A 27,273-nucleotide genomic window follows, 5' to 3' on the forward strand; every position below is an offset into this window, starting at 1 on the left:
AAACCATGCCCTAATCTCTTGTCCAGAACCCAAACCAGTGACACCCCCACACAGAGATCTTTGGGCCAGTGGTCATTATGTTAGAGTTACCACTGATGTGTTTATGATGAGGGAAAAATTAGGACAGTGTAGTAGATTTTTTTTTTTTAAGCTGCTTGTATTTGTCCCTTATTCTGAAATTATGTTGTATATGTGTTCAAGTGCCCATTTTCCATGAAGTGGTAGTATCCGTGGATGGCCATTGCATTTTAAATGTAGTTTCTTAGAAAAAAGTCAGTAGTCCATGGTAGATGCCAAAAGTATTTAAAGTATTTTGCTGTTTTGTGAAATATTAAAGTCTGCTGTTTAGGGAGGAGTTTTTCTTCCTGGAAATAGTTTGTAAGCTTTGAGGTATAGTCTAGGGTCCGGTATGCCCAGGACTTCCCGAGTCCATGTTGCATATTCATTTGCCCATGATTAATTTTTAAAATGATGTGTCCCCAGCTCTCGGTTCTTCGTTGCCAAAGCCTTGGTTAGTCATTTCGTCGGGAGGGACCCTGCCTCTGTCACCGGGGCCAGGCGGCCGCAGCACTGTCGCCGGGCTCCAGGAGGCACTGATGGATCACGTGCGCCTCTGGCTCCGTGACAGTGCGCTCGCATCTCCGTCCTCAGAGGGTTCACCCAGAGGCACCCAGGATCGGATAACTAGGATTCTGAAGCTCCCAAAGGAGTTCCTGGGTTGGGGGTACACCTGGCATTCGGCACTGGCAGGTAGTTGAGGAAGTTGGAGAAGCGGAAGAAAGGTCGGTGGGACACAGGCCTGCGGCTCCCCTAGACGCAGAGGCAGCGGAGGACAAGCGCCCGTGGAGGAGGACGAGTGCCCGGAGGAGCGGCGGGGGCGGTGGTGAGCTGCTGGGGTCAGCGGTACCAGACGGTGTGAAAGCTGCGGAAGATGAGAGCAAACCTCCAGATGTGGCGGCGGCAGTTGGCTGAGGACGGGGGTGGCACAGGGCCCGAGGAAGGATTTTTTTAGGCGTTTATACAGGCCGCAGGAAAGGCACGATCCTTAAGCAGCTGCACGGTTCCAGCCAGTAAGATCCTGCGCTTTCTGTCCGCTCCCCTAAGTTGTTCCAGACCATCCTTCCGCACAGCCCTGTCCACCAGAGGCCTGGAGGCAGCAGTGGCTACCGAGGAAGGCCTGGCGGTTTCCCCCTCAGAAGTACGGCTTGTGAAGCTGTCGGATCTGTGTGCAGGTGGAACATTCCTGTGAGGGCACCGTTTGTTCTGAGCTAAACTTGGGCCACAGGCCGGACTCCTTCCTCGGGGTCTGGAGGGAGCAGAGGAGGGGTGGTGAGCAAGGAGGGTGGATAATTGTACTTATTACCACCATCTTGCCAGAGGTGAGACAGTTCAGTGTGGATCCGTTACTCAGGCTCCGTCTAGTCTCTTGGATCAAGTCCTTGAGCTAATAAACCAGGCCACGTACGATCTTAGGGAAATGTACATTAGAATTGAGAACAGTGGTTCTGATGAAATAATAAACATTTTAGCGCAAAACTGGTCTTTCAAAAAGGCCAAATGTAGGATAGGTGTGGCCAATGGCATCACGGCCCCACGCGGCTTTCCTCTGTTTGGGGGGGGTGGGGGGGGTCTTCCTTCCTCTGTGGGAACGTGGCACCGAATGGAAGACAAGAGCAGGAGTGATGTCTGGTATCAGACATGATGACCTATACGCAGACCCAGACTGGCCGTCACTCCTGACGTGTGGAGCTCTGGGGGCCACCCTTCCCAATTCTGAACAGTCCAGAGCCTTTTTCTTCAGGGTCCTGCAGGGGTTTTTCATTTACTCACTTCAAACTCCTGCGAAATCAGGGACTAGACTAGAAAAGTAAACAAGCTCTTTATTCTTTAAGTAAACATATGTTATGTGTCCACTATGTGCTTGATACAAAAATGTGCATGCAGACCAGGCCTGTGCCCCTAAGGAACTCCAGTTCTAGTGGGTGGGAGTCATGGACACACATTTATTATTTTTTTTAAAGATTTTATTTATTTGACAGCACAAGCAGGGGGAGTGGCAAGCAGGCTCCCCGCTGAGCAGGGAGCCTGATGTGGGGCTCGATCCCGGGACTCCAGGATCATGACCCCAGCCGAAGGCAGTCACTTAACCCACTGAGACCCCCAGGTACCCCATGGATACACATTTTAAAGAGAAAGAGTTACTGCTGAGGATGCCCCAGGGTGGACTTGCGAGGAAAGCCCCTCGGGTGGGGGTGGGGGTGCACAAGTAAGACCATCAGAGGGGTGGGTGTCATTGGTGTTTTAATTTGTTCAGTGTCCTGCTTGACGGGGTTTAGTCTGGCCACAGGCTGTGTCTGCACGTCACTGGAGTTTTGCCGACGGTCCAGCCCTGGGGTAGACAACCCCAGATGACATGATAATCATCGAAAATGATCCATTTCCCGGATGCATTGAGAACAGGAAAGCATGAGCAAGTTTTTAGTAACTCTTTACAGGGAATGAGTTACACAGCCTTCCTTGTTGGGTTTCCAAATGTAGTTAAAAAGAGGAGCTGGGGTAGATGTGGGAGGGCATTCTTTAAGAACTCCCAAAATCTCCCTGGCCTAGGACCAAGACCACAGCACAGAAATTACGAGCACATGTAGTTACAGTGTCAACAAATGAGACAAAGACACGGCAAGAAATAGTAAGACCAGAATGTAAACCTGTGTATTCCTCATGTTTTGTTTTGGGAGGAACAGCCTCGTCTGTCTCTGGCTGTGAGCACGAGGGCCTTGGGGATGCAGCCATTGTCCGGGGAGCCCAGGAGCTGGATGTCAGGCAGAGCTGGGAGCTCAGACCGTGCTGTGACCCCTGCAGGCACCCCTGCCTTCTCCCTAGAAGAGCCCTGGGTGGGGCAACTGGGTGGCTTAGTTGGTTAAGCGTCTACCTTGGGCTCAGGTCATGATCCCAGCCCCACGCCAGCCAGCAGGCTCTCCGCTCAGCGGGATGTCTGATTCTCCCTTTGTCCCCACCCCCCCCAACTCGTACTCACTCTCAGATCTTAGGGGGTGACATGGTGGCTCAGCCAGTTAAGCATCTGCCTTCAGCTCGGGTCCTGATCTCAGGATCCTGGGATCGAGCCCCATGTTGGGCTCCCTGCTCTGCGGGGAGCCTGCTTCTGTCTCTCCCTCTGCCATTCCCCCTGCTTGTGCTCTCTCTGTCCAATAAAGTCTTTAAAAAAATAAAATCTTTAAGGAAAAAAAAAAAAAAAGAGGAGGAGCCTGGGGTGGGTGCCCAGGACCCAGGGCGGTGCTTGTGCTGAAGCGCCACTCCCCGCCCCCCTTCTGTTAACCATGGTCTCTGTGTCTCAAGGTCGCTAGCACAGTCACTATCCAGTGAACATCTGCAGCAGGTAAGGGACTGTTTTGGCTGCTAAGGGTACAAGAGTAAGAAAAGCAGACAAAATCCTTGCCTGCGTGGAGCTGACCTCTTACAGCAGGGAGAAGATGGGTCATAAAACACTAAAACACGAGGTCAGGTGGTGAGACGTGCTAAGGGGAAACTACAGAGCGAGGTAGGAGGGTCACTGTTCCTGCGGCAGGTGCTGGCCAGGGCTGTGTGTGCCACGCGGCAGGGGGCTCAGGGTCAGCCTGGTGCTTAGTTCCAGCAGTGACCCAAAGCTTAGTTCCAAAGTGACCCAAAGAGAGGAATTGAACTTTTCCAGTCTTCGTCCTGCCTTCCCCTTTGCTGAGTCCAAGTGAACAAGCTTGCAGTGCAGCGGGCCTGCGCAGGGCGAGGCGTCCCGGGGGCAGAGAACGCCGGCGCGGTGTGGCCCTGGCTGCTGGTCCTTCCCTGCCAGCGCTTGTCCCATTTTCCCGGTGAGGAGCCACATGCCCTGGTCCTGAGTCCCCAAGCCCAGGGTCTGTTCGGTTCCTGTGTGAGCTGCAGGGACAGGCCTGAACGCCTGCGTCGTGTCAGTGACTGTGGTGGGCACCCCTTCCAGCCACTGTCGTGCCCCTCCCCCCCGTTCCGAAAGTGAAGGCACCACAGACCTCTGCTGGCCGCACAAGCACTGAGCTCATCTACGCACCACAACAGTATGAGGACCCGGGGCAGTCAGAGCAGTGATGGGCCTGCCTTTGCCCCATCTCTCTTTCCTGTGAGTCTGGTGGGGAGGGTTCGAGACTCCTGACCATATGCACCTGGAGAACTGCCTGACGGTCCCTGGAAGAAGTTAAAAGAGGGTGGCTGAGTATGAAGACCAGGCCATGAGGTCTTGGGGCAAATCAGGGCCACCTACGGGAGCCTCTGCCCCACCCCCACCCCCCACGCGACCAGCTCTCCTTCTGCTGGAAAAGGAAATTCAGATGGCCCGTGTGTTCACTCTGAGGTTAAAAATGAACACGTTTAGACTTCCCTCTGGTGTTTTATGTTCTTTGTCACCCCGCAGGGTCCCTGTAGAACAGACTGGCCCGCGTGTGCTCCCTGTCCACCGGGGGCAGCCCTGGCATGCAGACAGCTGCTGCTGCTGTCCTCGCTGCAAAGAGCAGCCTGGTGACAGTGCCCCGTGCTCCCAGAACCAGGGGTGGGCGCCATGGCTCCTGCGCTCCTCGTCCATCGGTCTTGAGTCATCCTGATGCCTTTCAGCCCAGACGCCTGGAGGGATGTGGCCGTGGGTGGGACATCCTAAGCAGCAGGCGTCTGGAGCCCCGCGCTGGGCTGGCCAACCCAGGCACGGGGGGCGGCGGCGGGGGGGGGACAGCTGTGGGCACATCCTGGCTTGCAGGCTCTTGCCAAGAGTGGACAAGGTGGGAAGAAGTTGGGGGAGCTGATAAATTTTATTTGCAAAGATGATTATTTCTTTTTCTGTCCTCAACCCAACTTTTACTAGAAACTCGAATTATATCTACTCATCTTTTAATGTTTTAAAGTGGAAATCTGGGGAAAACTTTTTTTTCCTTAGTTCTGAGAAGAGAGATGTCCTAGGAGGGCAGTCTTTCCTTCAGCCTCACCCATAACCCCAGCGAAGGCTTTCAGCCCAGGCCCAGCCTCCCTGCCGAACCCCAGGGGTCATCTTCCCGTGCCAGCAGAGCAGTGAGGCCTCTGTGGGAACTCGGGGCTCGCAGCAACATCCGGCGCACTCCTATTCACGAGGCCCCGCGCGCCCAAGTCCGCCTCTCTGTCTGCAGGCAGGGGAGGAGCACGGCCGGGGCTGAACGCGCAAGGTTAGTGGGGAAGAGGGCCACTGGCATCCACGTGCCGGGAGGCAGGCGTCCCTCCTTGGCTCCGGGAGTTCTCGTGAAAACCAGCTGGCCCTGAGGCAGTCATGCCTGCAGAAGAGTATTAAAAATTTATGATCTGCTGGGTCTCGGCACCTTCCTATTTCAAAATTCTCGGACCCTTGGGAACAGGATATAGTCACAAATGTTTCCTTTTAGTTTTTGTTTTCCAGAAGGTGCTTGGAGCAAAGTTTAGCTCACTGGTGCATGTGACAGCACAGCATCCTCCTGGAGAATTGCCTCTGTGGCCTTGGGCTGACCAAAGCTATTACTGTGGTCTGGGGCAGCTGCTGGAGCCGGATAGATAGGTCTGCGGCACTTCCTCTCTTTGGCGGGGGGGGCTTCAGGGCCTGCACCTCTCCTCAGCAGGGCTTTTGAACAGCCCTAGGGGTCCGGCCCCCTCGGAACTCCGTGCGCAGCGGCCTTGCCTCCTTGGCCAGGCGGCCTGCTGTTGCTGCAGCTGTGCTCTGGCCTGTCCCCACCATGGACACACGCCTACTGGAGTGAGCATGTGAAGACCGCGTCTCCCACAGCACACTTTGCTCCAGAGTCCCTCCCCCCTCGCCCCCGGCCTTGGTGCCAGGGAGCTTTCCCTCTGACCAGGCCCGAAGCTCGTGGTCCCCGTGGGGAGCTGCCATGCCACTGGTGTGGTCATTCTCACCGGGCACTTGTCCCTAGCTCCGCCGTGGAGGCCTCGGTCCCTTTGCCAATGACTCTCCGTTCTTTGCTCACAGACCAGGCTGACCTTCGGGACCCAGGGAACCCTAAGAGGCGACCAGCCCTGGGGCTGGAAATGACTGCACACTGTTAATGGGTGATTTCTTTCTCCATCCAGGTTCCAGGTGTGTGATGGTGGCTGCAATCTGTCTTGTGGGTATTAATGCAATCTGCAGTGGTGGCTGCTGTTCTCAAGCTGTTCTGCAAAACTGGAGCATGCTGGTGAGTCCACAGTCGGGCCGAACAGGCCCCGTGGGGAGGCAGCGTGTCCCGGGCGGGGCACGGGGATGCAGCCCAGCGGTCTAGGTGTTACCACCTCCCCCAGATGATTCTGCTGGGTGCTCTAGGTTGAGGCGCGCTGGTATGGAGTGCTGTGGTCAGGGGTTTGCTCTTCATCTCGTCCGGCCACAGCCTGCTCAGGGAAGGGCGCCCCGGAAGGGCCAGTGCGGGGAGGGGTTTGCAGACTCTCCGCGCACATGGTCGGTGAGGCCATCGGCATCTGCACCTTTTTTGGAAATGAACCATTTGGGTGAGAATCTTTTAGATGTAGTAGGTCTACTACTCCTGATTTCTTCCCGTTGTACTGAATGCAGTGTAGCCCTTTCCCAGTGACACAATTTCCCGAGTCTTTTCGGAAACGAGTGGTTGCCCTTGAGCACAGCTGAATGGGGCAGGGTTCTCACTGAACCCCTCCAGGCTCCGGGCTTTCCTGCTGGCTGATGATTTTGGTGATTTATTCATCTCTTTGGTCGACTCACCAGCTTCTTGTAGTAAGTGTCTAGAACAGTAACGTAGCGTTCCCACACGTGACCGGCCTGCTGCCTGCCACGAAGAGGGGCTTCCAGTCTGTCTGCAAAACTTGGCCTAGAACAACAGGAGTGCCAAGGGCAGGCCCGCAGCGGTTGTCTCGGCCCAAATAAGGTGGCGAATTTCATCCGTAAAAGGGGCCTATGAAGAAAAGATGAGTCAGAAAGAGGGCAGGATTCCTGCTGAGGACAGAGAACCAGGCAGATCTAGCCAAGGAGGTTATTACCACATTTTTGGGACTTAGGTAATTTCTCGCACAGAGTAGAGCCCGTCCAGAGGCAGGCACGTCGTGTGTGCGGCGTTTCGCAGCCCCCCTCCACCTGCCTGGACAGGGGGCCAGCAGCCTGCACTTGGGGTCTTTCTCCCCCACTGACGTGTTTCTCACACTGACCAAACTTAACGACAGGGAGATGTTTTTCCACATTAGTAGGGCAGCTGATATCTATCCCACCAATTCCATTGCCTTCTAATTTATTAGGTTGTCCTTTTGTCATGGTTCTTAATAGCAATGCCCACACTATTCTTACTATCATCACCCGGTAAAACTTTTTTTTTTAAGATTTTATTTATTTATTTGAGAGAGATACCAAGCACAACTGCGAGTTGGGGAAAGGCAGAGGGAGACAGAATCTCAAGTAGACTCCATGCTGAGCACAGAGTCTGACCCGGGGCTCCATCTCATGACCCTGAAATCATGACCTGAGCTGAAATCAAGAGTCCGAGGCTTAACCAGCTGAACCACTCAGGCGCCCCCAGTAAAACCTTAAAGGACAAGATTTTTTTTTTCCTCCCCCTCCTCTGGCACACTTTAAAGACCAATTAAAAGCTACCCATGTAATTTTTTGGAAGCAGGTTAGAATATATTTTTTTAATGCAATAAATTAACCCAAACATCAGTAATTCCGGACAAATGCAGATGAGCCTGGTCAGGAAGCATGGCAGCTGGAGCACGCAGTGACTTCATTTAGACAGGGAAGGGCCTGCTGAACCAGAGCAGAAAAGGGGCGGGGGTAGCCCTGGACTCGGGGCAGCTGAGAGCTTGCAGGCGGCCAGCCAGCATGGACCAGACAAGCTGGAGGGCGCCTTGGCACTAGCCATGTTCAGCGTGGGGCTCACCAATTCTGGGGCCATCCGTGTGTTACAAGAACAAGCCTGGAGGCGGCCCACTGTTGGCCAGCACTGCTCTGGCCCGTCCTCGGAGGGCAGACATGGGCCTGGACTGCCAGGAGGCTGAGCCCTCTCTGGCCAGGCACGGGAGCGGGAACCCATGCAGGGAAGTGGCCTGCTGGCTGTGCGGTGTGAGTTTCTGGGGCCGAAGGGCGCATCTGTGCAGGGGCAGGTAGGGATGTGTGTTTAGAATGCGGGGGAGGAGTTTCCAACTACAGAAGACTGTTCTCCTGGAGACTCTAGCCTGTGAACCTTTTAAGATGTTAACTAGGCTTTTTATTACCAATTAATACTGGTATTTGATTGTTACAGGTATAAAATGCAAACTATGTTCCGTGTTTGTTGGGAGTTGAGTAGAGGAGAATATTCCTTATCCGACTTTGGGTAAAAATGGATACATCTGGAGAAACTCTTGGGAATCATTAGTAAATAGGCCAAGTGTATGCAGTAGGATGGGGGAAACAGAATTTTCTTACTGCTGAGAGAAAGAGCCCAAAGTTGAGTCGGGGGAGAGCAGGCCCGGCGGGTCTGGCATCGTTCCCATGGCAGCCAGCAAGCACCTTGGCCCCAAACCCAACAGCAGCTGTGCCCAGTCGTGAGGGCCACAGGCTTATCTTTTCGATCAAGGACAACGGTCATGAAATGTTTAAGAATTGTAGAATATTCTTTCAGACGGCAGCAGACATTCTCCTTGGTCTTATACGGGACAGTTGCGACCTGCCTCTGACGAGCTTTGTTCCGTCTGTTTTCCTCCCCTGTCTATCCGTTGACTGCCCTTCGGGAAAGGCTGTGAGGAGAAGCTGCTCTGCAAACAGAGCCTGACCCTCTCCCACCCCGCCCCCATCCCTCCACGGTGCTCCGTGTTCCCGGATGTCTCTGTATTCTGTTTAAAATGTCCTTGTTAATACATTCCAAGGTTTGAACTCCGTTCTTAGCTAAACCCCTTCCTTGTTTACAGGGACTGAAATAGCCACATTCTGACCTTCTGTTCAGTCTGGGAACATCTATGGCAATGTGGACGCATTCTTTTCCCATGTGAGAATCACATCTCCACAGCACAGTTATGGAAAAGCTCGGGAAACGATCAGCTCTCATCCCCCGCTCTCTTCCATGGCTTTCCCTTCAAAGCCTTCCTCAGCAGCCAGGCTGAGCCAGCCCCATGCACCTTGCTTCCTGCTCGAGCCCAGGAAGAAAGGGACAGAGTCCTGGGCGGCCAGGGTGGGCTGCTGAGAGGCCAGGGCAGCTGGAGGCACCCTCCCTTTCCCCCCACTCGTGCCTCTCGGGAAGGCGCCCGTCAGGCCCAGAGCTGCCCCAGGTGGGTGCTGAGGGGGCCGTGGGCACAGGCTCCTGGCGCTTACAGGGGCATCATCCAGACTCAGGAACCACGTCTCAGTGCCGCGTGCCATTAACTGTCCGTCGTTCCCATTTCCTTCACGGCGCTAGAGTGCGGGGCTCTGAAGTTTTGCTACATGCAGGTGACTATGTCTGGGGTGGAGGAAGGAGGACGTAGTCTTAGGGAGGAAAACAATCCAAGCTAATCCTTGAGGAAGCCAAACAAATGGCCTGGACAGTGAGGACTCGTAGTGAGAGCCCAGAAGAGACAGCCCGGCGGGGGGCACTCACACCGAGTTCTGAGAGCGAGCAGGGCTCCTAAGAACAGGAGGAGGGAGGAAGATCTGCACCACAGTTCTGGTCCAAAGTGGATTATGGCCCAGCTTTTGAGGGCCTGGATGGATGTGTTAGGGATTTGGGGTCTCGTGGAGACAGGGGAAGGTGTTTTCAGTATCCTTGTCACCTGGCTGTCCACAGCAAAATGAGTCAAATTAGAAACATGTACCAGGAGAGGTGAGCCCGTGATGGTGATGGCGGTGTCGGGAAGTCACAGTCATCCGAGAGACAGGCTGTGGCCGTGTCACCAGGGGCTGGGTGGAGGGATGGAGACACAGGCGGAGGGGTCGGGAGCGGGAGCCATATGAAGAAGGTAGGGTGGGGAGTCTGGGTGTAGACAGGGTGCCTTTTAGGTCATGGCAGAAATGTCCAGGGCAAAGCTGATAGGAACGGGGACAGTTGTCCAGAACTGGCTGTGGACCCAGAAAGGCCAAGAGTAGCAACATGTACTTGGCCAGAGATGGTCATTGAGCTCTCCAGAGGAGAAAGCCGACCAATCAGGCCCCGGCCCGGGGCTGGGGGAGACCACAGGGACCTGGTCTGTCCTGTGTGCACGGGCAGGCGCCATCACGGGTGGCCGGTGTTCCTTTGCCTGTTCATTGAGTCTCTGTCCCTGAAGGCAGTGTGGCAGCTTTGCTTTCAGATGTTGGTGTCGAGACGGTGTCCCCACATGGGAGTTTGGGCTGCTTTCCCGAGATGGCGCGCTCCTTTGGCAGCGCGCAGGCCCCTTAAGGTTCCCAGAGTCCGAGGGCTGCCCAGCGCCGTCCCCTGTGAATTGTTCCAAAGTAGGAACAGCCGTAGGGGGACTGCTGTTCCTCAGAAACCGTTTCCTGGAACCAATACACAGCTTGGGCTGCTGGCCCGTGGTCAAGTTTGGGATGACGTGGGACTTGTCGTTCCAAGCCTGACAAGCCTCAAGAGTGGGGGAAAGTGTCTTGTATCCACCTCGACTGGGCAGGTTTCCCTCTCTCTGGCCGTCCAGAGCTGGGGGCGCAAGGGGGCTCTGCCTCTTCCCACTCCGGAGGGGAGGCTCCTTTGGCAGTTCGAGGGCAGCTCAGGCATTTGAGGGCCCGTTAGGTCCTGAGTTCACTGGGAAGGTCCGCTGCTCCAGCTTTGGTGGTAATGCCTGGCGCCCTGGTCCCTGCCACCCACCCAGGGCTGCTGGTGTCCCCACTGGGTACAAGTCAGGGTGCAGCAAAAAGATGAAGCGCTCAAAAGTGGGCCCGTCTCCTGGCCCTGCTCACGAGCGTCACGGATCCGGTGACATGTGCCCAAGATGGGGTGTGCAGCGTCCCAGCCCACTCAGGTTTCTCCCTCACTGAGCACCTGCCGAGGGACCGGCGACACCCTTCCTGTGCTGGGCACCGGGGGAGGCAAAGCAGGCAGAAGGAGATGTCCAGACGGCGTCTCTCTCCTCCTGCACTCCTGGCCTGTCAGCTCTGCCGAGAGAGGCGGCAGGGGTGGGGGGGGGGGTCACTGAGGTGGCGTGCGCACTGCGGGCCCCCCAGGCCTTTCTAGCCTCTGTGAGAAGCCTAGTTCAACTGATGGACTAGCACTAGCCGAATAGTGGCAGCAAGCTCAAGAGGGGTAAGTGTTACTCGAACGTGACAGGTGAGGCTCTGAATGTCCAGATCCCTGCCCTTGGAAGCAGCACCCCCGTCTCTCCCTGGGAGACTGTTCCGTGAACCACAGCTGTGTGGTCATGATGTTGGATCTTCTGACTTGTGGCCCCTTATTTCTGCCGTCACCTGCAAACAGGCTGTGCCAAGGTATACTGGGTCACAGCACGGGTGTCCCAGCTCAGTGCAGGCCTGGCATAGATAGGATTTACCAGAACTGTCCAGTTCGTGCTGTTTGCGAGTGTTCATGCACGGTTTCTCTGGGAGTTACTGCTAAATACACATCTTCCCAAAGAAGTCTAACTCAGGACGCTCAGATGGGTGGTTACTAGTACTGCTGTTTTCGTTATAGCGCCCTCCCACACACGAGCACTTCTCTGTACAAAATTCTAGTGTCCGCGGACTGACTTCTGCCTAGACCTTCGTATACCTTTTCTACAACCACAAATTTGGGTCTGACATGTTGGTAAGATGGCCAGAAAATAGGAACAGATAGTAGAGGTTTCACAGCCAGCCTTTACAGAAGGGAAGGAAACCGTGGGGCCACGCTGGGACTCTGCGAGTCACAAAGTCTCAGGGATGATTCGAAGGCTTTTTCTTTTTTGCCACAAAGCAAAACACGCGTGAGTGCTTCCTTGCAAGTGCAGGGAAGGTCGGTCTTGAAAAGTTTCTGGTAAGAGAGATGTATGTACTGCCTGTGTCTACAGTGAGAACACTGCTACTCTGGTGAGGGGTCTTCGGAGGGTCCGGACACGTGTGGTGTGTACGTACCCACACACGGTTGAAGGGAAGCCCCGCAGCTCGGGGGAAGGTGAGCTCTCCCCTCACCCATGTTCTTTCTGTTTCAGGCTTGAAAACACCTGCCCAGTTTTGGTCCCTTCAAGACTTTGCCACAGCCTCTATCACACATCTGTTTTTCTCGAAGAAACAAATATAATAAAAATGTTTTACTCTTTTACACTGTATAATTTTAAGAAATAGTGTGTTATTTGTGAACGCATGGTCTGACATTTCTGTACAGTTTGGAGATATTTTCAAACGAAACATAAAAGATGTCAACAATAAAACCAAGAGAGTGAGTATTTTTATACTAAACAAACATTTTAAGTATGAGCGCATGGATGATCTTACACTGGGCTGGATCACAGTTTTTGTGCTTGACTTTTGAATGCTTGTAATTAAAAATATCTATTTTTTTCCTCCAAGCTGCATGTTTGAAGCATGTTTTTAAATACTACAGACTTTCTGGAATCGTATTGCGAATGTATAGCCGTCCGCCGGCCTGGCCTGAGTGCAGCGTAAGGTAGGAACAAAACAGCGAGCTGCAGCCCTGCTAGGTGCACGTGCCCATTTCCAGCTGGACGCTCCTGCAGGACAGTCTGAAGCCCCCAGCAGCTGCGACTGCGGTGGCCCGCTGATGGCGAGACTAAGCAGCCTCGCGCAGGCTCACGTTCCTGACCAGGGTGCAGCTCCCGGAGAGCCTGCGCATACGTGTGTCCCAAGGGTGGGTTCTGCCCTTATCCTGCTCCCGGATCACCCTGAGTGGGAGACCCACTGACGCCCACCTCCCCTGGCGGCACAGGGGGGAAGGGGAGGCCGGCCCACCTCACCAGGGAGCTGGCTGCTGCCACGGGCCGCTCCTGTCCCCCCCGTGACTTGCACAACCGCTGGTGAACAGAGCGGGTGTTCCTGAGCTGGGCAGCACCGTGCCAGACGAAGCCCTTGAAACAGCCCCCGAAGCCGGGGTGCTGCCCGTGAGCATTTGGAGTGAAGGCTGCTCGGCTTACTCAAAACCCAAGTCTAGTGGGAGAAGGGGACCCCTTTCCAGAGTCTGGCAGCTCAGTCTCGCCCCCTTGTGGTAGAAGAGCCACATTGTAAAGAAAGATAAATTGACCTAAGAATTTTCAGCTGCTGAGAGAGCTAAACCGGATTAGCTTGCTGCTTATTCTCACACTGTGCTGAAGACGGCAGTGTTCTAGGGCGGGGAGCTGATTAGTCCCCATTAGAAATAAAGATATCAAGAAGCTTTTAAAGGTTGTTACAAAAAAGGGGACAAGAAGAGCCAGGGTTGAGGGAGGGGGTACGGCCAGCAGCGTGGGGGTGCCGCCTGCAGCGCCCCCTGGCTCTTGGGGAGACTTCTGTACTCTTGTTTCTAAGGAAAACCGCAACTTCCACACAGTCTACTATACTTTTATAAACTGTGTTAAGGTACTTTTCTTTTTTGTCATTTTTAAAAATAAAGTATTTTCAGCTGTCACACCATTGCTTGACATGTTCTTGTCTGCAAGATCAAGCAAGAGCATCCCCCCCGCAGCCCAGCAGGTTTCTTTCCCGTGCTCGGCACGGACAAAGCTGAGAAGCAGGGGACTAAGGAATAGGGACGGGACAGCCAGAGAGCCACCTCTACAAATGCTCGACTGGGGGCACTTGGTGACACATGGACACCTTAGGCCCCTGGCCCTTACTGACCTGGCAGGAGGATCTCAAGGTAGGCTCACACCCTTCCTGATGCCTTTTACTGCACCTGCCAGACTCCGCACCCACGTCGGCCCACAGTGCTTCAGCTCAAGATCTGCGTCTATGAAGGGTCGTTCATGGTTTTCTGCCAACTTACAGGGTGAGCCAGGCGTTGACAGCCATGAGGATAGTGATTGTCAATACAGGGAGAGTTTGGAAAAAATCCACAGTGCTCCATTCAGAGTAACAGCACCAACCAACAGTAACTACTAACTAGTCTTGACAGGCACTGCCATTTATATCCCTTCTGCAGAGGGACCATCTGCCTGGAGCAGGTCCCAGTGACGCCCTCCTGTGCCCTGGAGCGTCAGTGGGACCATAGAAGACCCATCTGCAGCTTGCCTCAGCCCATGTGTGACCGTCCACCGCTGGGGCACCATCCGGGCCGGGCAGCTCAGCACCACGTCCACATGATTGCTCACAAGTGGCCTCGGGCTGGGCGAACCAGTGCCCCAGTCGGCACTATGCTGATGGCCATAGGTGACATGCAAGTGACAAGACTGGATGGTATTTACCAGTCTAGTGTGAACGCCAGATAGATTCCCACTGACCAGTGAAACGCCAGCTTCCTGACAGTATGAAAAAGGTCTTTACTGTCATTCTGTGGAGCAGGAATACTGTCCGTTGGAATTGGGAACTTGGGATAAGAAAAAGGCAGGTCTGTGTTCCCTCTGCTTCCATGCAGAATGTCCCAGTGTGCAGACCCCTGGAACGTGGCCACCAAGCCAACTGGTTACCAAGTGACCCTTCTTGTTCACTTGTACCTCTTGTGAGCACCAGACTAGCTATAAAGCTATAAAAATGACACCTGAAATTAAATACTATGTCTTCTACCTCTGCAAATTTGGAAGAGAACCTTAAAACTTACAAAATGAATCATCCAGATTCACTGGACCCAGTGCTTGCATAGACGTTGGACCAACTGGCAACCACCGACCGCCCTGTGAGTTTCGCCCAAAGCCCAGGACCCCATGGCATCTTCGGGTCCTGACTTGTGTGGTGTAAGGAACATTCTCGAGAATGGAGGGGGTGTGACTGATCTCCCTGAATTCCGAATCTCTACACAGGTTTCGGGGCGACTAGCTACTCCTGAGGGCTCTGGGCAGGGCACGCTTAGTGCGAAGAGTGTGTTCGGATTTCCCCGTGTTCCGCACCACTGGGGCGTCCGAATGTTGAGTAAAAAGAGCGTTCCTACCCGGTTTGAAGAGCGACAGCACGTGGTTGCCCCTAACCTTCAACTCCAGCTCTGCACCCTCTCTCGATACCGTATGTTTCCAACATCCTCAGAAGGCACAAGAACACTTGTTAATGGTGAGGCGTTATCTGAAACCATCCTCAGGACGCCTACACTAAGACACACTGATAACCTTGGGGTCATGAGTTCGAGCCCCAGGTAGGGCATACAGATCACTTAAAAAAATGTGGACTCACTCAACAGAACACTCCAGGGACAGGACAGAAGCACATGTTCCAAGGTCCAGTCAGTGTAGACGTGGGTCCTAGAAGCCCTAGGACTCACCCGCCCTCTACCTCCCACAGAACACCTACCAGGACAAGCCCAGGACAAGCTCACAATATACACACCGGGAAAGCATGACACATCCTACGTGAAGCCCCAAGGATGACAATGCATTGATGATGGGCCAATCACTGCTGTCCACACAACATCACTCCAGCCTTGCCGCACAGTGACTGTGCTGGTCTTGGCTTGTTAAGAACAACCCAAAAAAGCCTCAGAAAACCCAAAATCTTCCTGGCAAGTGAAACGTATAAAAACAGCAGCTATAGGGAAGAAGGGACACCGAGTCTCCTTGGAAAATCATTAGCTGGTAGGAATTGGGGGATTTATAAATCCAGATGCCATAACCCCACATTCAGAACATGTTTTGTCCGCTCATGACCTCAAACAGCTCCCCAAACAAATCAAGGACTGTGTACTCGCAGGGCCCTCCCCGCAAGCATGGACCGGAAGCAGTGGGTATCCCCGCTCAGCCTTCTCACCGGGACTCTGCTCCCCGGCTACCGAGGGCACCTCCGCCCCCAGGTCCCACTGCCACCTCACCACACTGCTAGGGGGTGACAGCAGCAGCCGGATATCCATGTTTACATTTGGTCCAGGCACAGCTGCATTTCTCTTAGCTATCCCCTAAAAGCCTCGGATGATTGTCGTCAATTATAGATTGAAACGCACCGCAGACTGTCTTCACTTCCTAAACCAGCCAGCCACACCCACTCCCACTTGCTTCTAGATGGCCAGCAGGTCCAACAGAGATGGGCAGAGGCAAGAACGGGACTTCAACTCAACCTGAATTTTGGGCGGGTATGTTTTTAGACACCCAGAAGAACTGGTAAAAGACGTCCTTCCTTTTATTGCGACACAACTGAGACCCTCTCGTGATTTCCCACAAAGATTACATCTCTCCCCGCGTGTCACCAGGCGCCCTAATCCCCAGACCACCAGAAGGGGTAGATGGAGAAATTTCTCTTCCATGTAGCAGGCAGAGGGGATCAAGGCACGTGAATGAGGTAAAGCTGCAGAATTTGCCAGTGTGACTTAGCAATTCACAATTTAGCAAAATACTGCATTTCTCTACATCGCAATTTCCTCCTTTCTGAAGGGAGTTTAGACAAGATAAAAGAAGTCAACAAGCCAGCTGACAATACTGATGAGCACAGGCTTAGCTAGAAACTACTAACGACACACACCTGGCAGCAAAGTGTCTTACCTTAGATTCTGTGATGGTGGCCTTCAGGTATGTCTCCTTGCAAAACACGACGAGGTGTTTGAGATGTCCAAAATGCATTTCCAGACCTAACCAATAAAACAGGATGGTGACAGGTGATAATCACCAACATGGTGACATAGGTCATTCCTGATTTTGCTCCCCGTCACAACTACTATACAAGGACAAGACCACTGAGAAAATTCTGGAACACAAGGGGGAGGCTGAAGCACCCTCCTACACTGTGGAGACCAAGACAGACCCTATCAGAAGAACAGGAGCAGCTACTGCCCCTGACTGCCCCTCCCGGCCCCTTGGCCTACGGTTCCTCTGGTGGGAGAAACAGCCAGGGCGGCCATCAAGCTTCCCAACATGTGGGTCACTTCTTAGGAGCCCCGACTTGGGTCTGGGTGCACCAGGATTTCAGGGGGATCTGCGGAGCTTAACCCCTGGAAATCCAACTGTGACAGAGAAGGGAGGAAGGGCTTGCAACAACCACCCCTCAGATCTCAGCAGCCCAAGTTCCTACCTGCAGTGCCCAAGCAGCAGTCCCGACCAGAGGCTTTGCTCATCTGCAGAAGGAGGTCAGTGATGTGGTCTGACCAGGGAACTCCATGGGGAGCACGGCTGCCAGATCTAGGTCCTCAAATGAAGCGATTTTCCAGCGCTGGAGGGAGTGGAGTCATAAGACTGCCCAAAGCTGTGTGCAGCTCTCGACCCTGCCTGGCCAGAACGCCTGGGAGGCCGCACAGCCCGCAACGCTCAAGCAGGGAGTCCGGCAGGCAGGCCTCAACTGTCTGCAGAGCAAAGCCTGTGGCCCTGTTCGGCCAGAGAACCTGGGAGGCGGGTTGGCTTGAGTCAAGACAACAGTCTTACCAACCTTGAAGCTGGTTCTGCTGAGCCTGGGCGGGGAAACGAATTCGTAGCCTCACCTATTGCTGAATACAGCTTTCAGCCCACCGACCAGGGAACCTCACCAGGGCACACAGGGAGCTGCGTGGACCACCGCACCTGAATAGAGAACACAGTGCACTCCCCATCCACAGGGCAAAACCATGGGCCTCGACTAGCCAGGGAATTCAGGGTACAGTCATGCCCAATTTGGGTACCAAACACTGAGCCATGCAGGCCCTGGGGCCTGTCCTGATGGCAGACCAGGTCAGAGAGGCTAATTCGCAGCCCCACCTACTGAATATAGGACCCACTCCTGACCATCTAGAAAGCCTGACCGGAGAACCCAGGCAACTGCAGAGTCCATCCTATAGACTCGCTTTGGCAGGGAACGAAGCCAGCAGTCCTATACAACTGTTCTCAGCCAGTAACACCCCCAGCCCCCGTGACTCAGAGCTTGGGCAGTGGCTTCATCAAAAAATAGAGCTGATAGCAAGCCCTACCTGCCCAGTGATGTTACTAGCAGACACATCCAGAAACCCAAACTACGCTGACTGGTGAAAAACTGTCTCTGCTCAAGTAAACATGTACAGTCCAAAAGAAATGGAGATTTACAAACCGTCCAAGAATTCAAAATAATCCTCTTAAACTTTAGTGAATTACACAAAGTCAAAAAACAATAAATGAACAAAACGAGAAGTTCAACAAAGACATAGAAACCATTTAAAAAAATCTCAGAGCTGAAAATACAATGACTGCCCTGAGGAATTTAATAAAGAGTTTCGAAACAGAAGAATCAGCAACCTGGGGGAAAGAGCATTAGAAATTATCCAGTCAGAGGAGCAAAAAGAATTAAGAATATCTACTGGATTTACTGGACACAATTAAAAGAAACAATATTCATGTAATAGGAATTTCAGAATAAGAGAAAGAGAGAAAGTATATTTAAAGCAATAATGCCAAAAGACTTTCCAAACCCGGGAAAGAAATGGACATCTAGATCCCTGAGGCCCAAAGGAACCCAATTAGACTGAACCCAAGTAAGGATACACCAAGACACATTTTTAAAAAATTGTCAAAAGTCAAAGACAAAGAATTTTGAAAGCAGCAAGAGTAAAGGAAATTATATACGAAGGAACCCACGTAAGAATATCGGAATATTTTTTAAGATTTATTTATTTATGGGGTGCCCAGGTGGCTCAGTCGGTTAAGCATCTGCCTTCAGCTCAGGTCATGATCTCAGGGTTCTTGAGGGCTCTTGCTCAGCGGGGAGTCTGCTTCTCCCTCTGGCCCTCCCTCCCTCGTGCTCACTCTCTCTCAGTATTTATTTATTTGACAGTGAGCGGGCATGGGGGAGGGGGGCAGAGGGACAGAATCCCAAGCAGACTCCACACTGAGTACAGAGAGCTCAATCTCACAACCTGAGACAAAACCAAGAGTCAGTTAACACACTTTAACAGTTTAACCCACTGTGCCACCCAGGTGCCCCATCAGAGGATTTCTAAACAAACGTCTTAGGCCAGGGAAGAAAAGGATGACATATGCAAAATGCTGAAAGAAAGAAAAGAAAAGGAAAGGAAGGAAAAGGAAAGGAAGGAAAAGAAAAGGAAGGAAAAGAAAGAAAGAAAGAAAGAAAGAAAGAAAGAAAGAAAGAAAGAAAGAAAGAAAGAAAGAAAGAAAGAAAGAAAGAAAGAGGAAGGAAGGAAGGAAGGAAGGAAGGAAGGAAGGAGGAAAGGGAAGGGAAGGGAAGGGAAGGGAAGGGAGGAAGGAAGGAAGGAAGAAAGAGAAAGAAAAGAAAGAACACACCCGTCAACCAAGAACTCTACACTTGGAAAAGCTGGCCTTTAGAAATGAGGAGAAATACTTTCCCAAACAAACAAAAGCTGAGGTACTTCAGCGCCACTAGACCTAACAAATGCTAAAGGGAGTTCTCAGAAGGGAAGTAAAAAAGATGCGAATTAACACTGAAAAAACACAGAAAGCATAAAACTCACTGGCAATGGTAAATATATAGTCAAAATTAGACGCTGTAACATGGTAATAGCAGTGCATAGTTCACTTACAACTCTAGTTTAAAAACACAGAAAAAAGAACCATAACAATAATAATCTGTTATTACTTACACAGTATTAAAAATATGTAAACAATATCAACAACCTAAAGTGTGAGCAGTAGGATAAGTAAAAGTGTCAAGCTTAGAAATCCTACTGAAGGGGCGCCTGGGTGGCTCAGTCGTTAAGCATCTGCCTTCAGCTCAGGGCGTGATCCCGGCGTTCTGGGATCAAGCCCCGCATCCGGCTCCTCCGCTGGGAGCCTGCTTCTTCCTCTCCCACTCCCCCTGCTTGTGTTCCCTCTCTTGCTGGCTGTCTCTCTGTCAAATAAATAAATAAAATCTTTAAAAAAAAAAAAAAAAGAAAGAAAGAAATCCTACTGAAGTTATCAGGTTAAAATAAGGTGTTATAATTTTAAGATATTTTACATAAGCTTCATGGTAACCACAAGGGAGAAACGTACAGCAATTACAAAAAAGAACATGATAAAGAAGTCAAAGCATACTGATACCAAAAGACATCAAAACACTTTTAAAAAGACAAAATTCAAAACAAGGAACAATGGATCTACAAAAATGGATCTAAAAAATTTAACAAAATAGCAATAAGTCTCTATCAATAATTAAGCATAAATGGATTAAATTCTGCAACTGAAATACACAGAACACCTTGACTGTTATTAAAAAACAAGATCCAATGAATTGCTGCCTACAAGACACTCACTTTAGCCTTAAAGACACACACAGACAAAGACAAAACTAACAGAGCTAAAAGGAAAAATAAACAGCAATACATTAATAGCTGGGGGCTTTAATACTCCACTCTCAACAATGGATGGATCATCCAGACAGAGAACCAATAGGAAACAACAGATTTGAACAATTCTTATAGAACAAATGGACCTAACAACCATATACAGAACATTCTGCCTGACAAGAGCAAGCTATATATTCTTCTCAGGCACACAGGAACATTTTCTAGGATAAACCATATGCTAGGCCAAAAAATAACTCTTAGTAATTTTTTTTAAAGATTTTTATTTTAGAGAGAGAGAGAGGGCAAAAGAGCACAAGCAGGGGGAGTTGCAGAGGGAGAGGGAGAAGCTGACTCCCTGCTGAGCAGGGAGCCTGATGCAGGGCTCAATCCCAGGACCCCAAGATCATGACCCGAGCCAAAGGCAGACATTTAACCAACTGAGCTACCCAGGTGCCCCAAGTCTTACTATTTAAGAAGGCTGAAATCATGCCAGGTATCGTCTCTGACCTCAATGGTATGAAACTAGTAATCAACAAAAGAAGGGAAATGGAAAAATTCATGAATACATAGGAACTGAACAGTCTCCTGGACAACCAGTGGATCAAAGAAGAAATTAAATGAGAAGTAAGAAAGTATCTTGAGACAAACAAAAATGGAAACACAATCTACCAAAACTTATGGGATGCAGCAAAAGCAGTTTAGTTTTGTTTTGTTTTAATTTAAGAGAGAGAGAGCGAGCGCATAAACAAGGTGAGTGGCAGGCGGAAGGAGAGGGAGAAGCAGACTCCACGCTGAGCAGAGAGCCCAATGTGGGACTCGATCCCAGGACCCTGGGATCATGACCTGAGCCGAACTGACTGAGCCACCCCGGTGCCAGCAAAAGCAGTTCTTAAAGGGAAATTCACAGCAATAAACACCTACAGTTAGAAACAAGAAAGACTTCAAATAACCGAACTCTAAGCATTAAAGAATTAAAGAACAAAGTGAGCCAAAAGTGAACAGGAGGAAAGAAATAATAAAGATTAAAGCAAAAGTAAATATGATAGAGAACAGAAAAACAATAAAGATTAACCAAAGAGATGGTTCTTTGAAAAGATAAAACTGACAAACATTAAGCTAGACTAACCAAGAAAGATTCCAAATCAACAAAATTACAAATGAAAAAGGAAACATTACAACTGATATCACAGAAATACAAAGGATCCTAAGAGGCTACTATGAACAACCGTACACCAAACTGGACAGCCTAGAATGGAAAAAAACATTGTTTTGTTTTTATTTTTCTAAGTAAGCTCCATGCTCAACATGAGGCTTAAGTCATGACCCCAGTATCAAGACTTTTGTGCTCTGACCAAGGCAGCCAGGCTCCCTGAAATAGAAAATACAACCTACCATGTCTGAATCAAGAATAAGTAGATCTAAATAAGACTAATTACCAGGAGGAAACTGAATCAGCACTCAAAAATCCGCCAACAAAGAAAAGCCCAGGACCAGATGGCCTCAAAGACGAATTTTACCAAATATTTAAAGAATTCCAATCCTTCTCAAACTTTTCCAAAAACTCAAAGAGGAGAGAACACTCCCAAATTTATAAGGCCAGCATTACAATAGTACCAAAGCCAAAACAGAGCATTATGAGAAAAAACTACATCTCTGAAGGACATAGATGCAAAAATTCTCAGTAAAATACTGGCAAACCATATTTGGCAACACATTAAAAAGATCTTTCATAATGATCAAGTGGGATTTATCTTTAGGATGCAAGGATGGTTTAATGTATGCAAATCAATCAGTGTGATACATCACATTAATAAAATGAAAGACAATCATTGTCATTTCAATAAACACAGAAAATGCATTTAACAAAATTCAACATCCATTTATAAGAACTTAACAAATCGGATACAGAAGGGAACATACCTCAACATAGTAAAGGCCATATATGACAAGCCCACAGCTAACATCATATTTAATGGTGAAAGGTTAAAAGCTTTTCCTCAAAGATCAGGAACAAGACAAGGGTGCCCAATCTCACCAATTTTATTCAAATAGTACTGGAAGTGCTAGCTAGAGCAATCAAGCAAAAAAAATAAAAAGCATCAGAACTAGAAAGGACGTAAAACTGTCTCTCTTTGCAGATGACATGATTTTATAGAAAGAAAATCCTAAAGACTCCATGAAAAAACTACTGGATCTAATCAACAAATTCAGTAAAGTTGCAGGGAACAAAATTAATGTGCAAAAATCAGCAACTTTCCTATAAACTAACAACGAATTATCTGAAAAAGAAAAAAACAATCCCATTTTCAAAAGCATCAAAAACAACATAAAGTACTTAGGAATAAAGTTAACCAAGGGGGTGAAAGAGCTCTAGACTGAAAACTACAAGACATTGATAAAAGAAATCAAGATAAATAAACGTAAAGGTATCCTGTGTTCACAGATTGGAAAAATATTGTTAAAATGTCCATACTACACAAAGCAATATACAGATTCGACGAAACCCCTATCAAGATTCCAATGGCATTTTCTACTGAGGTAGAAAAAAACACAAAATTTATAAGGAACCACAGAAGACCCCAAGTAGCTGGAGCAATCCTAAGAACAACAAAAGTGGGAGGCCTCACACGTTCTGGTTTCAAGCTGTATTATAATGCTACAGTAACTGAAACAGTATCAAATGTTATCAACAAAAAGTATCAACTAATATTTGATGAGGGATCCAAGAACATTCAATAAAGAAGAGTCTTTTCAATAAATGGTAATGGAAAAATTGGGTATTCATACATGAAAGAACGAAACTAGACCTCTTACGTCATTCTCAGAAATTAATTCAAAACAGATTAAAGACTTAAATGTAAGAGTAGAAACCGTAAAACTCCTAGAAAAAAGGACAGGAGAAAAGCTCTCTGACATGGGTCTTGGCAATGATTTTTTGGATAGCACACCTAAAGCACAAGCAACAAAATAAAAAATAAACAAATGGGACTAAATAAAACTAAAAAGCTTCTGCACAGCAAAGAAATAACCAACAAAATGAAAAAGCAATGTATGAATTGGGAAAAAATATTTGCAAACCATACATCCGATAAGAGCTTAACATTCAAAAATATGGAAAAACTCCTATAATAGCAAAAAAAAAAAAAAGAGAAATGCAACTAAAAACTGGGCAAAGGACCTGAAATAGGCATTCTTCTAAAGAAAATATACGAATGGACAACAGGCACATGAAAAGATGCTCAACATCACTAATCATTAGGGGAATACAAATTAAAATCACAATAAGGTATTCTGATACTATTAGAATGGGTAGCATCAAAAAGAAATAACGAATCCTGGCAAGGATGTGGAAAAAAGGGAACCCTTGTGCACGGATGGTGGGATTGTGAACTGGTACAGCCACTACAGAAAATATGGTGTTTCCTCAAAAAAACTAAAAATAGAATTACCAAGTGATCGAGCAATCCCACTTCTGGGAATATACCCGAAGTAAATGAAAACGGTATGTGTAAGAGCCATCTGCACCCGCATGGAAACAACCTAAGCGTCTATCGACAGATGAGTGGATAAAGATGTGGATGGAATAGAGTATTAGTCTATAATGGAATACTTCAGCTGTAGTAAGGATGACATCTGCCATTTGAAACAACACAGATGGACCTTGAGGGCATTACACTAAGTGAAATATGACAAAGGATAATACTATATGATCTCACTTATATGCGAAACCAAAAAATAAAAACTCATAAAAGACATCATATTTGTGGTTACCAGAGGCAGGGGTGGGGCAGGGGAAATTGGATGGAGGTGGTCAAATGGTACAAATTTCAGTTCTAAGTAAGGACTGGGATGCAGTGTACAGCAAGATGACGGCAGTTAACCCTGCTCTGCGGCATATATGAAAGGTGTATATGGTATATATGGTATATGGTATATATGAAAGGTGTATATACCACATATATGGTATATATAAGAGTAAATCCTAAGAGTTCCTGGAAAAAAAACTTTCTTTCATGGAAAAAAAATTTTTCTACTTTTTGTACCTGTAACAGATGATGGATGTTAACTAAATTTACTGTGGTTTTCATTTCCTAATATATGGAAGTCAAATCATTATGCTGTACACCTTAAACTCATGCTGTGTGTCAACTACACCTCAATATAACTGGAAAATAAAACAGAATGATGGATATGGACCATCAAAAGTAGGCATATTTGGATATAAGCTAGCTTCAGAAATTTTATAAGAAAACTAGTTTTATGTCATAAGACATTAAAAGTTCCTCCTTACCAGCAAAAAAAAAAAGAGAGAGAGAGAGAAAACCCAAAAAGCAAAACGCTGATACAAAGACATGTTGAGTTTCCCATGTTCTAAATTACCATGGGGGAGCCTCAGTTTTACATCTTCTGGGGCCATGTTTTGGCGGCTGGGATGTAAGAAAGAGGAAACGAAAATAGGTCTACGTAAATGGATGAGAAATAAATCAGAAGGATAAGAAGAACTCAAACAGCAAAAAAGTTCACCATCTGCACAAAGTACTTACTGATCTGGGTTACCATCACACCTTTCTTGAGAACACTGAACCTTATTTTTATAATCCACTGCAATTTCAATTTGCGATATGAGGACTGTAAAAATCAACCCAAAGGACCACCATACCAAGTTAACAAGCAGAGGTAAGGAAAGCAGGCAGTTTGCCATAGAAGGCTGGAATAACCACACAGGTTTCCTTCCTATATATCACCATGACTGCTAAGAGCCCACATCTTTGATAATGGCTCTCATGAGCTCAGCCAGTGATGGGAAGACGGAGTCTCCCCCAGAAAAAAATCAGGGTCAAATCCCATGAGGGTTGGGACAGGGTAAAGATGACGTTTAGGCTGGAAAGAAGACTCTGTCTTTGTTGGAGATGGCATGAGCCCATGACTTGCAAAATCCAAGAAGCTCAATACTGAATTATGCTTAAAAAAAAAAAAAAAAAACATTAAAAATCACATGTAGTGTAACTTTATTGTCACATTTGCTAACAAGAGGCACATCCTGTGTTCCAATTGTGAGACCCATATGCTCGGCACCACGGCACAAACCAGTCTTCGACAACGTCCAAACATGCGTCCTGTGGGAGTTAAGAGCCCAGAGCTGCCATCTGCCACTGCCAAGGACAGAAACAAACTGAATTCACTAAGGTCTTAGAGTTCCTTCTACAATGATTTTATTATAAATATGTTCTTTTGGAATAAACAAATATTGCATTCAAGACTATCTGCAAACTTGTTCTAAAGTAATAAAGGAAGAGAAATGGAACCAGGAACCACTTAGAAATCGAGATAAGTAGCAAAGACACTTGCATGCCATGCTAAGCGCCTTTCCCCCAGAAGTAACAGAAGGTTAACAGGGAATATCACATATCTCATTAGCCCATTCAATTAAAGTAAGCTTTGAGTTTGGTAATTTGCTCTTGTTCTGTAAACTGAACTGCTTCTCTCCTCAGTCCTAAGAAGTAGAATGGGAAGACAGTCTGCAGGGCCCAGCAACAACAAGAAAGATCTTGACTTTGTATCTGTTAACTCTTTGCTCATGAACAAACTGTTCGCTATTTGCCAGGAGCAACGTCAGAGTAGTCCTTCAGCACGCCAGCCAGATGCTCGTTGTGGGTCTTAAACCGTCGCTTCTTCTGTGAAGCAGGCTTTTTCCTTCTCTGAATAGGGGCCTACAAGAAAAGGTAAAAACAGAAACAGCTACTCAGAAGGGCAGAACAGCAAGGATTTACTAACGACACGCAGAAACCTTTCTTCCCACTCGGTGGCCCAGCTTCCCCACCAACCCCCACGGTGCTCCCCGACCACAGACGAGCGCCAGCAATACGGTGACGTGCACACCTCCAGTCACACCTCCACCGGGAAGAACGGGGCTGGCACAGAAACCCCCCAGAGCTATTCTCGACACTAAGCGGATTAAAAAGAGAGGCAATAAAGCTCTTTGTTTTTCATTTCTATCATTAGGTTTAAAAATACATCCACCATTACCAATAAAAAAAGATCTGAAGCAAACGTGGCAAAATACAGAGATACAGCAAAACTGGGAAGTGGCTACGCACGCAAAAATCTGTTAGATATTATTCTCCATTCTTTTCTGTGTCCTTGAAATTTAAAATCATGTGATTAAAAAAACAACAAACTAAGCAATGATAGGAAAGAAAAGCTCATAAAGTGCTGCAACTACACTAATTCATGGAGATCACTGGGCAATAAATCCTACCTTTTAGGGAGTCCTACAAATTCACTGAATAAAACACACACAAAATCACAAAGGCGGCAAGCTACAAAGACTGATGGTAGACAAGGGAAAGGGAGAGGGGCAGAGCAGCTACAGTTAGGGTGTTGGTGAATTAGTCCCCAAGCTGGATTTGTCCTTGGACTACAGACAATTGATTAGCTGGTACAAGGCAATTCACAAGCCATCTTTCCGTTACAAATCCCTCCTCTGCTTGGGCTTTGGGACTACATAGTATCTGCTTCCTAAGGAATCTGAAAGTCAACAAGGACAACAATGTGATCAGGGCTAAGGCAGAGCCAGGCACCAAGACCACGGGGGCTCATGCAGCAAGGGGAAGGGGAGCACAATTAAGGTCTTAAAGGCCAAGATGACAAAGCAAGCTCCTTTTAGAAACTGGGAGGGCAACATGTGGGCACTAGACAACGTTCGGTATGACTTGACCTTAAGAGTAGTCCCTGCTACAACGGGCTGGAGGGGTTATGAGGAAAGCTCTCACAGCACCCGGGGGCAGAGATCTACTGGCCACCAATAAATCAGACATGATCTGGTTTGCATCTGACCAAGATCACTGATTAGGACACTGAGAAAAAACTGGAAGAGAGGACCGACTACCCACTCTTCAGAGAGAACAGGAAGCAGGCTCACAGTTCAAAGAACAGAGGATTACTTTTTTTTTTTTTTTCAAGAGACTACATACCACTTTCTTTGGTCCAGATTCCTGCATGGAAGAAATACCCTGTCGCTTCAGATATTCTTCAATTTTCTCCTCATCCATTGAATCCACAGTGACACTCCTCCAGAGTTTCTGAAACTCTGCCA

The 27,273-nt window shown here is 48.8% G+C and overlaps 2 protein-coding genes across 8 annotated transcripts in view; one reads left to right on the forward strand and one right to left on the reverse strand.

Annotated features, from left to right (window-relative positions):
* Positions 1-23,330, forward strand: part of RBPMS (RNA binding protein, mRNA processing factor) — a 183,035-nt gene extending 159,705 nt beyond the window's left edge. For 5 of the 7 annotated variants that reach the window (XM_087856403.1, XM_087856411.1, XM_045779235.2 and 2 more), the window contains 2 exons: positions 6,097-6,200; positions 12,088-23,330. In XM_087856403.1, the coding sequence (XP_087712529.1) occupies positions 6,097-6,111 (15 nt within the window). In that variant the 3' untranslated portion in view covers positions 6,112-6,200; positions 12,088-23,330. The remainder of the gene's footprint in view (positions 1-6,096; positions 6,201-12,087) is intronic. The other 2 variants (XM_087856404.1, XM_087856405.1) reach the window with 2 other exon arrangements.
* Positions 23,331-25,169: 1,839 nt separating this feature from the next.
* Positions 25,170-27,273, reverse strand: part of GTF2E2 (general transcription factor IIE subunit 2) — a 57,792-nt gene continuing 55,688 nt past the window's right edge. Inside the window, exons 7-8 of the mRNA XM_045779249.2 lie at positions 27,152-27,267; positions 25,170-25,888 (exon numbers count right to left, since the gene is read on the reverse strand). Of these exons, the coding sequence (XP_045635205.1) occupies positions 25,772-25,888; positions 27,152-27,267 (233 nt within the window). The 3' untranslated portion in view covers positions 25,170-25,771. The remainder of the gene's footprint in view (positions 25,889-27,151; positions 27,268-27,273) is intronic.

Source organism: Ursus americanus, chromosome 27 (assembly GCF_024610735.1).
Source record: "Ursus americanus isolate L20-20 chromosome 27, mUrsAme1.1.p, whole genome shotgun sequence".
Lineage (NCBI taxonomy): Eukaryota > Metazoa > Chordata > Mammalia > Carnivora > Ursidae > Ursus > Ursus americanus.